The sequence below is a fragment of the Canis lupus genome, chromosome 22 (assembly GCF_003254725.2).
Source record: "Canis lupus dingo isolate Sandy chromosome 22, ASM325472v2, whole genome shotgun sequence".
NCBI lineage: Eukaryota > Metazoa > Chordata > Mammalia > Carnivora > Canidae > Canis > Canis lupus.
Genome location: NC_064264.1, coordinates 8,954,890 through 8,967,070, shown reverse-complemented (window position 1 = coordinate 8,967,070; position 12,181 = coordinate 8,954,890). Strand labels below are relative to the sequence as shown.

The 12,181-nt window shown below is 34.2% G+C and overlaps 1 protein-coding gene across 2 annotated transcripts in view; it reads right to left on the bottom strand.

Annotated features, from left to right (window-relative positions):
* Nucleotides 1–12,181, bottom strand: part of VWA8 (von Willebrand factor A domain containing 8) — a 354,557-nt gene that overhangs the window by 146,556 nt on the left and 195,820 nt on the right. For both annotated transcript variants that reach the window (XM_035704343.2, XM_049099336.1), the window contains exons 22-23: nucleotides 3,835–3,910; nucleotides 1,581–1,716 (exon numbers count right to left, since the gene is read on the bottom strand). In XM_035704343.2, coding sequence (XP_035560236.1) covers nucleotides 1,581–1,716; nucleotides 3,835–3,910 — 212 coding nt within the window. The remainder of the gene's footprint in view (nucleotides 1–1,580; nucleotides 1,717–3,834; nucleotides 3,911–12,181) is intronic.

The window sequence follows — 12,181 nt, the reverse complement described above, 5'->3', positions numbered from 1 at the left end:
AAGCACCTGCAGTTTTGAGATGACTCTGTATGAATCTATACTTAATCTTTTTAAATATAATCTTTCAAATATGCCATATATTTGTGCACAAAATACAATTAATAGTCTTAATGTTTGAGCCCCGTTAATTTTAGTTGTGGTGGATAAAAGGGTATGTGTCACAGGCAAACTTTAATTAGTTAATTAAAATAAAAATGGCAATAAAAAATCAAAACTGAAAAAGGAAAGAAAACGGAAAACACAGCTCTAGAAGTGATGCTTTAAGAAACCATGTTCAGAACAGCTTCAGAGGCTCTTGTGTTTAAAATATTATGTACAATCAAATTGGAGTTTAAAAATTAGGATGACTCCTTTTCTTCTAGACTACTCTTCAAAAATACATTAGAAAATGTAGAGGATCATCAGGAGATAATCACTCTTTAACTACAATTTTGTTTCAGCAATTATTTTCTTGTTTTCTGTTAACTGTCTTCAAAATGCATCTAAAAAGGGCAGACAGATTCTGATCCTGAGAGTCTGAATGAGATCTTCATAGGAGGTAGTATCCAGGCTAACTCAAATTCTCATTTTTCCCATAAAATCACTGTGAAGTCGATATGTTAGAATATTTTTATTATTTATATTTATACTTGTATTATTTATATTGTATGTTAGTTTCCTAGGCTTGGAAATGGCCATCTCCCAATGATAATGTCTAAGAAGAACCTGTCTAGTGAGGCACTTGTACATTTTCAATGGGTTTTCTTGACATATTCTCTTTGAATACTGAAGATTTTAGTTCTTAGTTTCAATTTGCTTGGTTACTCTGCTATTGCCTATATGTATTTTCAATGGCTAGTTACAGATGTTCAAGTCTCATCACACAAAAATTTAAATTAGAAACTAGAAAATATTCTCACATTACATCAAACAATTTTTCTTTATAAGTTAAATGGACAAATGAGACTCATCAATCTACGGTTTTTCTAACAATAAGAAAAATAAATAAATGAATGAATGAATTGAATATAAGAAGATAGTCCTAAGCACAGGATAACTTCTTCCTGAGGTAGGGGTGTGTGGGTGTATGGGTGTGTGTACATGTGCATGAATGCATGAGTGTGTGTGTATATATACACAAGCGCACACATGGATTCAGGTATCTATGAAAAAAATATATATATAACATACAAAACTCCCTGGTGAGTTTTTCTAATTATTGAGTAATAATAACATTAATTTTAATATTATAAGTCATAGAAACATGCTAGAGCTTTTAAGAAATCCAAATAATAAGAAAACAAATTGCACAAAATAATGGAGAGATGAGTATAATAAGATTATAGCTGGTATTCTCAGAGTAGAAAAATATAAAGCTGATTTGTCTTAAGAGTACTATGGAAATTTTTAAAGGTGCTCTCTGGCTGTAAAAATGTGAAACAAAGATTCAGATGTACTGACTTTTAAAAATGACTGTCAACACAGACAGCTTCAGTTATATTGAATTTATGCTTGTTGCTTGTAGATTAGTCAGCTAAGTGCGTGATTTGATACCAAAGATGTAAAATTTGCATATATTGAAAGCCTTTTTATATACTCACTTGCAACAATGCGTCTTCCATCTGCTAGAATCATTTCTCCATTTTCTACTAGAGTTTTTAAAATACAGGTGACATTTGTTGGGGCTTTGTCTGCCTCATCTACCACCAGAACATGACCCAACTTTACTGCTTTAACCTTTAAAGACAGAACATTTATCATAAACAAAAAAATGAGAGCAAATGTTTTAAAATTTTTATCACCATTGCTTTGGGTTTATAATAGTAGCTAGTTTTATTTAAGTTATGGGTATACTACCACAAAAAAAAGTATGTAGCAGAGCTGGAAACAAAATTTATGGATCTCCACCAAAAGCTTCACATAGTTACTAAACTGTTAACTCTGCAGTAATCACTTTATTTCCCTTTAGCATCATAATTATTCCTATGTTGGTGATGTCCATATTTAACACCCCAGAGTCGTGTTTTAGAGGAGATTTAAAACAATATAACAAATACAGAAATTAAAGTGCCATGGGAATTAAGAAGATTGAGACATCACAATCGAGAGTAGATATTAGACTATTGCATTTGTTATAGCTCTAGAAGTACAGGATTTTAATAGATCAGAATGGATGGTGAAGACATAAGTATTCAGGATATCCATGTGGGATTCATTGATTCCCTAATCAATGGTCACACTCAAGAAAGCCTGAGGCATACTGAGGGAAGAGTGAATATGAGTAGTCTATCTTGGCTGAAGCAGAGGTTAAATGTAAGAAAAGAGAGAATGGTCTGAAAGGGTAGATCAGGTTTCTGCTACAATTTGATTGCCAGACCAAGAAATATGTACTTTATCTCATTAAATAATACATCTATAAAGATTTATGAGTTCAGGCATGATAGGAATGAAGCTTGGAGCTACACTTTAGGACATTTTATCTGGCAGCAATATGCAAATAGACTAAAAGGGGATTACTATAATAATTTGGTAAAAAAGTGGTTTGGGGGACCTGATTTTAGGGGAGGAGGAATGGAAAAATGGAAATAGAAAGCATTAAATTGATCTGAAGAGTTTTTTGGAGGTATAATCTATAGTCTTGGCAAGAGATTAGATGGGAAGTAGGGAAAGGAAAAATAGGAGACTGTCCTAGGTCTTAGGTGTCTGAATAAATGGTGATATTATGAAGAGAAAGGTAAAAGCTAGGATTACCTCTTAAAACCATTTTAAGAGAGTAGATGGGAGAAACACTCAATGAATTTAAAACTTTAAAACTTATTTTTTTAATAGTAAGAAATATCTCAGAACATAAAGTGAACCATATAATAAATTTTTCTCATTATATAGTTTTGGCTAGTAATTTTAAGGAAATACAGATTGAGAAATAGATGATACCCTCTACCACAAATATTTTATTCATATTCTTTTTTTTTAATAATTTTTTTAAAGATTTTATTTATTCGAGCAACACAGAGAAGAGAGAGAGAAAGAGGCAGAGACATAGGCAGAGGGAGAAGCAGGCTCCATGCAGGGAGCCCGATGTGGGACTCGATCCTCGGTCTCCAGGATCACGCCCTGGGCTGAAGGCGGTGCTAAACCCCTGAGCCACCCGGGCTGCCCATTTTATTCATATTCTTAAAAAAAAGTTGATACAGGTTTTTCTCCTTAATTTTTGGGTAAAAATAAACTGAATTTTTAAGAGGCAGAAAATAAAGAGCTTCCTAACACTAATCCCCATCCTTCCCATCTCTGTTCAGGGAAAGTTAGGCCCAACCTGGGAGAATTCAGAAGGGAGATTCTAAAGACTTTAATCACTTCAAAAACCTCTGGACCACCAAGGTTCTCATGTGGGTCTATTTGTGCCACTGACACAAAGGAGTTATCTACACAGAGGGACAGGCCCAGCAGGCCAGGATCTTATGTGAGAAGGTGAGGAATGGCTTTTTCCAGCTACCCAAAACACGGGGCTAATATTTTATTCATTAAAATTATTTTTAAAAAATTCTAGAAGCATTATCTAATTCTAAACTCTCATATTTGAAAACAGAAAACATTTTTTTTTTAATTCTGGAATGATAAAGAAATCATTAGAGGATTTCTATCATTCCCTAAATCACTCCAAAGAGCAAAAAAACAGAATAAGAAAACATTTTATTTTCTCAATTATTTGCATTTAAACGTTCACTTTCCAAATGACATATGAATGAGTGTTTTCCAGTTAAGACTGAAATCTTACAAATCCTCCCTCAAAGGCTGAAATATAATCATCATTGAGAAAAATACAGTTGAGAATACTTGTACAGTTAGATTACTAACCAAAGGTGAGTCTTCATATACAATTAGTCCATCTTTAACAGAAGGCTGAAGAGTAAGGGTTTGTACTGTGGTGTCCCTAAAATTAAACCAAAACATTTTAAAGTTAGTAAGGAAATACAATGACATGAATAAAATTATTCCACATTAAGACTTCTTTTCAAGTTTCTGTTCATCATTCTGCTTTTCGCAAAATAACAACAATAAAACTCCATTCAGCAACAGTAAATACACGTAAAGTAATACAGCAATACAAGATACAAGTAAAAATTACAAGGGCTTGGGAATCCATCTAAGTTTACAGATTATCTAGGTTCTTCTCTTTTTCTTTCTAGGAATTTCCCTTGTGATCACTTCACTCCTCAAAATCACCTCCTGAGGGTGAAGAGGAGAGATTAAAATATATGTTTGCATTACAGAAATAATAGTTTTAATATTTGAAAAGCATTTTGACAGTAAGTTCGGTGATGACTGGTGTGTTGACATCATGGCTAATTAAGGTAACTCTGTGAATTACACATTCTGGCCCAACTTGCCGTCAGTGTGTGCAAAAGCCGGACTGTCTCACCTCCCTCTCAGAACTGTAGATTTTTTAATAGTAAGGCAATCCATTTCATTTTCTTAAATCTATTTGCAAGTATGTGCCAGACCTTGCTTTAGATCAGGATATTCAAATTTTCAGTAGTGAGCTATGACTTTCTCACATATATGAAGTTCATATCACGTAAGAATATTTTGGCCAAAAATGTAGAAGCTGCAGGTGATAGGTAGGTCTAGATATGCTCAAGGGGACCAATTTTAAATATTCATCTTCTACATATACTCTATCTTTAAAGCAAAAAATCCTACAGCCATTTTGAGCATGTCAAATGGAGAATTAAATTACTTTCAAAATGTGAATAGCATCTTTCTTTTTAAGAATTCAAAGTTGTCTTTTCAAACTACTCTACCACTTATTCAAGTAATATGTGGAGTTACAGTCATATTCTTCTGAGTACCTACTATGTGTGAGGCTTGTGAACCTCAGGGTTTAGTGCTACAATATGTTTCTGAAACTCAGAATGTGAACCTCAGGGTTTAGTGCTACAATATGTTTCTGAAACTTCTCTCCAAATGCTAACATTTATCACAACCTGTTAAATTTCTAAAATGTGTATCTATTAAAAAAAAAAACAATAAATACCATATGACAATCACAAATAAAACAAACTTAAAATGTCTTTCAAGTGAGGTTTTGCTTTAGCAAAACAAATTAATCAAAATCAGTTAATTGCCTTGAGAGGCAATTGTGGAGTAGTGGAAAGACTTTGGAGTCAGACCAATCAAGATTGAGAATCTAGTTGTCACTGTCTCTCAAGGCAATTATCTGATTTTGATTAAATTTGTTGAATAAATGAATGCATGAATAAAATGACAAAGTGCTAAAAGTTAAAAATGGATGCTGAAGCTTATAGCACAACATACAGTATGTGGATTTCCAAATATATTGGACCATGAGCCCCCTCCCCCTTTTTTAATAGAGAATCTGAAACTATAGAAACCACTTTAGTAAATGTTGCGTTAGATTAAGTCTAACTCTCCTCAATGTAAGGAATCTTTTTTTATATATAAGATTTTATTTATTTATTCATGGAAGACAGAGAAAGAGAGGCAGAGATATAGGCAGAGGGAGAAGTAGCCTCCAGAGAAGCAGGCTCCATGCAGGGAGCCCAATGTGGGACTCAATTCTGGACTCCAGGATCACGCCCTTAGCTGAAGGCAGGTGTGCTTAACCGCTGAGCCACTGAGGTGTTCCAGGGTGGCTTTTTTTTTTTTTTAATTAATCCCAGGAATCTTTTTTTAAATTAATTTATAAGCACATATTAGTACAGTCATGTCAAGAAGTACACTTGGGGTTGACTAGTCAAAGGATGTCCCCATAGTTATGGTTTATGTCCAGCATGGACTCCAGTTGAGTTGAATTTAGAGTGATTGTTATGAGTGACTTCTCCATCAGAGTCCTCATTTACCAGGGCTTGAGCAGATATATTGGCAATACAACTATTAACATTGAAAATTTCAAAAAAAAAACATTGAAAATTTCTAGACTGGACGCCTGGGTGGCTCAGTGGTTGAGTGTCTGCCTTCAGCTCTGGGTGTGATCCTGGGGTGTGGGATCGAGTCCCACATGGGGCTCCTTGTGGGGAGCCTGCTTCTCCCTCTGCCTATGTCTCTGCCGCTCTCTCTCTCTGTGTCTCTCATGGATAAATAAAATCTTAAAAAATAAAATAAAATAAGATTTCTAGACCACCTAACTTCTTTGCACCTAGCTTAAAAGGCTTCTCCTTCTATTTTGACTTAATGGCGATTGGCTTCAGTTAATTCCCTGGAGGTCTGGCCTATTGCCCTTCTTGACCTCTATTCCAAGCTCCCCCCCCCCCCCCCCCCCAGATTCTGGCTCTCATGGATCTGATGCTTGTCCTGTGATCTACCGCTTCCTATAGCCCAAGCACTACACTTTACAAAAAATTCAATATTGTTCTTTCATATTGGCTAAAATTCAAATTAAAATGTGTTTGATATAAAGCCTTGAAGATGTTAAGAAACGTGAAAACATATTATGACACTTTATTGATGCTTATCAACTTTTAGTGCAAATAAAATGTTTCTTATTCAATATAATGATATCTAGTCATATACCCATTTTCTGTATTCCTGGGTCTTATAAGTCTCCTATAGGATATACTTTATGTTATCTTCTACTAAAAAGTTAATTTTTAGAGTTTTAAACAAATAAGCACATAGTTTAATTTCACATAAATTCGCTGTTAATATTCTAGCAATACAGAAGGGGGGAGGTGGGTGAGGAAAAGAAAGAGATGTGTTCACACAGATTTTTATAGCAATATAATGAATTTCTCACCTCGTTTGTCACATATTTAATGGGCATCAACATGACACCTTCTAGCATCAAAATGGAAAAAGGAACTCTTATGTCATTGTCAGTGGGAAGGAAATTCAAGCTGAATTCCAATTTTAAAAAGGCAAACATAATTGTTCTATAACACTTGAATTCTGATAGGATACAACTTGCCAAATTAGATTTATCAAAAGACTTCTGTGCTAGAAATAAAAACCCCAGGTTTGACAGAACATGTATAAATCAGATGATTTCCAAAAGGGACTACAAATGAGAATGAATACAAGTGTAAAGCATGGCTTTCAGTGGAGTGAAAAAGAGGAATTTATAGGAAAGTAGTGGTTTTGTTCTGTTCTTTTCATCGATCATCCTATACATCAAAGGAAAAGCAATCGTTAGTAAAATATGTAAAATAATATGCAATTAGAAAAACTGTTCGGCTTATATGATAATAAGTTTCACTGGTTATGTAAGAGTGGAAAATAACCCACGATCTTCTGCATAGTACTTAACACAACAAGAAAAAAGCTTGTTTTTCAAGGTACCTTACAATATTATAAACTTCAAACTTAGTTAAATGATAAGGTAATCATTACTGTCACAAGTAGCATATAGCCAATATAATGATTCTTTTTCAGAAACATTGATTAAAATCATTGCTCTGTATTTAGGAGCATCTTGGATCAAAATATATTAATTAGTTTTCCACACATATAGGCAATAACCCTAAGAGAATATTTTATTTGCTACCATTTTAATTATATTATGATTTTTTTCTTCTCAAGAACAGCTTTGAAATATAAGCTTATAAAAGTTTAAATAGTCAATAATTTCAACAATATTGGGGAGAAGGAAATTTAAAACACACTCAAATCACATTTCCTTAGCCTAAGTTTTAATGAAAAGATGGTTTTCCAGTTATAACTGTTATCCTTAATGTTTGAATTAATTAGAATGTTCAGCTAATTGCTGTCATAAATGTTCTCACTTCTCACTGTCTTGCAAATTAAAGCTGTCTATCAATTAAAGCCTGTGTAGATAGAGGGGTTACTCAAAGAAATACAATGCTAAACTCTAGTCTTCTTTTAACTCTGTGATTTAAAAATTTTTTAAATTAGAGTTATTAATGTTTTGATAGTGATTTAAAATCATTCCAGATGCAATAAAAGTAATTAGGTTGTATAAAGACCAAGTTTTATCAAAATAAGGAAAAAGAAAATTGGCCTTTAGAGAGCAAGCCGAATCTGTTCTTGGAATTTTGCTTGTAAAGGTACTTAACTAAGCTAATAACTGCTGATTTACTGAGGAGCAAATGATCTCAAAATAGTGATGTTTATTTTGAAAATGATATTTTAGTAAGTTGTGTTTAAACTGGCTTATGATTAGCTTTCTTTTAGAAGAATAGTAGCTAAACATAAGAGTGAAGGAAGAAAGAAGATACCCAAAAGTTTCAAATAGCTAACAAAATTATCTCTAACTTCATAGTTCATTAAATAAAATTGGCTATAGGAATAAACTACTCATTAATATGAGCCAAACATGAGAAAGCAAAGAGAGAATATAGCACATAGGAGGTACTTAAGAAATATTTGCTTAATATTTTTAAAAGAGGGATGATTATGAAAACAGAATTAAATCTTAATTTTTGCCAATAAGAGATAAGCATAACATCACTGATTGAGAAGTAAATGATGCTGAAAGATATTTTCAAGTGAAAAAGAGTTCATGGTATCATCAGGAATATCATTTCCATAGGCTTATTTTAAATAATCAATGAAATAAAGGTAAGGGACACTAATAAGAATTTCTTTTTTTTTAATTTTTTAATTTTTTAATTTTTATTTTTTTACTAATAAGAATTTCGACCAATAAAACAAAGAGTGGTAATTAGAAACAGTTGATACAAACAAATTTAAAATTTAAACGATGTTTACAAATATTCTGGGCTCTCTTGAATAGTAGCACACCACTTCTCTACCCTTGCCTATAAAAGGCAAATATATTTCTCCATGTTGAGAGAGAAACTTCCCAAGGCCCTCAAACAGAAACAGCCCCTAATATAAGCAGTGCTACCATATAATACAAAAAAAAAGAATGACGCAGCCCGGGGGGCTCGGGGTTTAGCACCGCCTTTGGCCTAGGATCTGACCCTGGAGACCCGGGATCGAGTCCCACGTCAGGCTCCCTGCATGAAGCCTGCTTCTCCCTCTGCCTGTGTCTCTGCCTCTCTCTATTCTTTCATGAGTAAATAAATAAAATCCTTAAAAAAAAAAAAAAAAGACAAAATTAGCTGTGATTACTGCAGTATTTGTTAAAAACCAGCTCTGGCCTAAATGTGAGTCCTCCAAAATTGGTCAATCACTTAAGCTCTCAAAGCCCAGGATTACTCATTTCTACAGAGGGAATTAGAATATATGAAGAATGTAGTAAAAATAAAAAGCCAGGAAGTTAAAAATGGAGAGAGAAATGGTATTATTATATGTGCTTTGAATGCTTTGAGGAAAAAGTCCTTTTAATAAGATAAGCAAAATATCATTTCTGCCAAAGTGATTGAAAAGACTCCAGTTCTTAAAATAGCTGTTTGGGAGGACTAACAGTTTATTTAGTAGTCAATCACTCATCAGTAATGTGTCCAGATGCAAAAAATCCTAACAAACCATAAAAGAAAGGAAGACATTAGGGAGATAATATTTATGGAAGGAAATCTACTGTGATGCAACACTTCTTTGCTCTTCAAGGGTAGGTTCACTGGGAACAGCAGGTAGAAAACAGCCACAGTAAAGTAATATACAATGGAAGCTAAACATTTCAAAATATGCTTCATTTTCAAAATCTACTTCCCTCCTCACATCTCCTAGCACTATATTAACACTTATTTAAAAAGAAATTCCTCCAATGTGCAAAAGCCATGCTGATAATCACATCTTTTAACAAAATCTGAAAGTTTTGAGCTGTCCAGCCTTTAAAAATAAATCTATGAATATGATATATTTAAAAATTGGATCTTTGGTCTTTACTCTGAAAACTAGCTTTCTGACTTGGTGAATTTTAGGAACTCAGAATGATCTAGTTTCTTTGTGGGAACTTAATTTCCCCTTTTCCAGCCCCAAAAGAAAAAGTTATACAGGTCCCTTATTTCCCTTTCCCCTGACATTAAACAATGCATTTTCTAATCAGTTTTTAAAAAGGAATAGAAGAACAAGATGCAGATTCAATTGCAAAACTGAGTGGGCAAGGATGCACACTGTGTCCACTGGATAAATCTTTATCAGAAAATAATGAGTAATTTATATTTTTTAAAGGCTTCAGTAATTGGATAACAACATAAAAGTGTGATAGTCAGAAATTAATAAATGAATACCTTTTCATACCAGGATATTACCTAATCTCTCATTCAGTAAACATGTATTGAATATTTTACTAATGGGCATTGCTTTAGATGTTAAAGTATCTATGAACAAAACAGGTGGAGACTCTTTCCCTTGAGGGGTTTAAATTCATAATATATTTAAGTGAACTTAACTCACCATACTAATTAATAATGTACCATCTTTGGTACAGTATGAACTCAATCTTGCATGAGATTAAATATCGAAAGATATTTTACCAGAAGCAATTCAAAATAAAACTGAAATACCTATTTTTGATCTCTAAGACAAATGAGAAAAAGCCTGCTGCTACTGAAGTCCATCAAAAGACTGAAGTCCACCAGTTCTCCAAGATGCTGGCTCGGCAGGTGTCTCATGGTTAATTACCCTAAACACATTCTCTGTGTGATACTTAGTGCCTAAAACTCACTATGTAAGTGCATTGTTTATATATCACAATATTATTCAGTATACCATAATCTTGAATTATTTTATTCTCATTTCTGGCTGTTCATCAACTTCAAAAAACTCACAATGCTTGGTGTTAAATTTATGACTTCAATGACTCAGGTCAAATAGAAAATAGTATGTAAATAAGCATATATTTGGAGAACTCTTAAAGGGTTTTTTTTTTTTAAGTTTTCTGTAATGTACCTATTTTATTTAAATTTTTTATGATTGACTTTATTTATTTATTTATTTATTTATTTATTTATTTATTTATTTATTTATGATAGTCACACAGAGAGAGAGAGAGAGAGGCAGAGACACAGGCAGAGGGAGAAGCAGGCTCCATGCACCGGGAGCCCGACATGGGATTCGATCCCGGGTCTCCAGGATTGCGCCCTGAGCCAAAGGCAGGCGCTAAACCGCTGCGCCACCCAGGGATCCCTATGATAGATTTTCTTAAGGAAAATCATTTCAGCCTTACCCACTTTCCTGTGTTATTTTATTTTATGTTTTTTAAAGATTTATTTATCATTTGAGAGAGAAGGAGTGTGCATGCATGTGCATGGGAGAGAGCAGTGTGAAGCAGACTTCACACTGAACGCAGGGCCCAACAGTGTAAGAACACACTGGGGCTTGTTCTTACCGCCCTGAGGTCATGATCTGAACTGAAACCAAGAGTCAGATGCTGAGGGATTATACCACCAGGAGCTGTTCAAGGTCATTTTAATGGCAGAGAAGGAACAAATATTTCTAACAACTTAAAGGCCAGAGGACAGGAGCAGAGCTCTAAGCACATTTCCTTGTCATCTTATGTTTCATCTTAAAATTTGATGGGGATTTTGAATGCTACTCTATAACAAATCCAGTAGTTTCAATACAAAAACTGGATCAGTCACCACGAGAGAAACAGCAAGGAAACCTGAGCCGACACCTGCAGGACACTGGGTTGAGCTGAAGACAGCTGACACTGCAGAGCAAGTTCAGCCTCTGGCCACTTTTGCTCTTCTGGTATCTATCTTATTTCTTAAATCCAAATTTAAATAAATGAGCAGTCATAAATGGCAATCATGTGTCCACTGCTTTATGAACTCTGTCAGGATAATCACTGTGGAGGGCCTCCAGAATGATGCCATAAAGACAGTCCCAACACTTTCTGACTCATGCTGGTGGGCATTCCGACAGCTCACCTTTTCAGATATCAAGCAGCTTGTGTCTTGTTGGGACTTGAAAAGTTTTCTCATCTGCTGGGCAATCTCTTTTACTCTAACAGGATGAGTATGAGACTGTGGTTCATTTGTCCTGTTCTCTCATTTGAATTTAGGTATTATGGCCATTTATTTAAGGTTAGTCAAGAGATCTCCAAAACCACACCAAAAAAAGGAAAAAAGTACTTAATTCATAGATAAAACTTACAAAAAAAAAAAAAAAAGGCGTGTTTGTAAGAGGCAAAAGACGAGAAAGAGGCTGCTATCCATCAATGATACTCAAAAGTCAGCTTCTCTGTGAGGCCTTCTTTGGTCAGCCTATTCAAAACTGTAGGTAAGTCCAGCTCCTCCTCTGCTTTATTTTTCCCCATGGCACTTACCATCTGATGTACCATGCATTCTAATTATTTTGTTCTTACTCTCTCTCA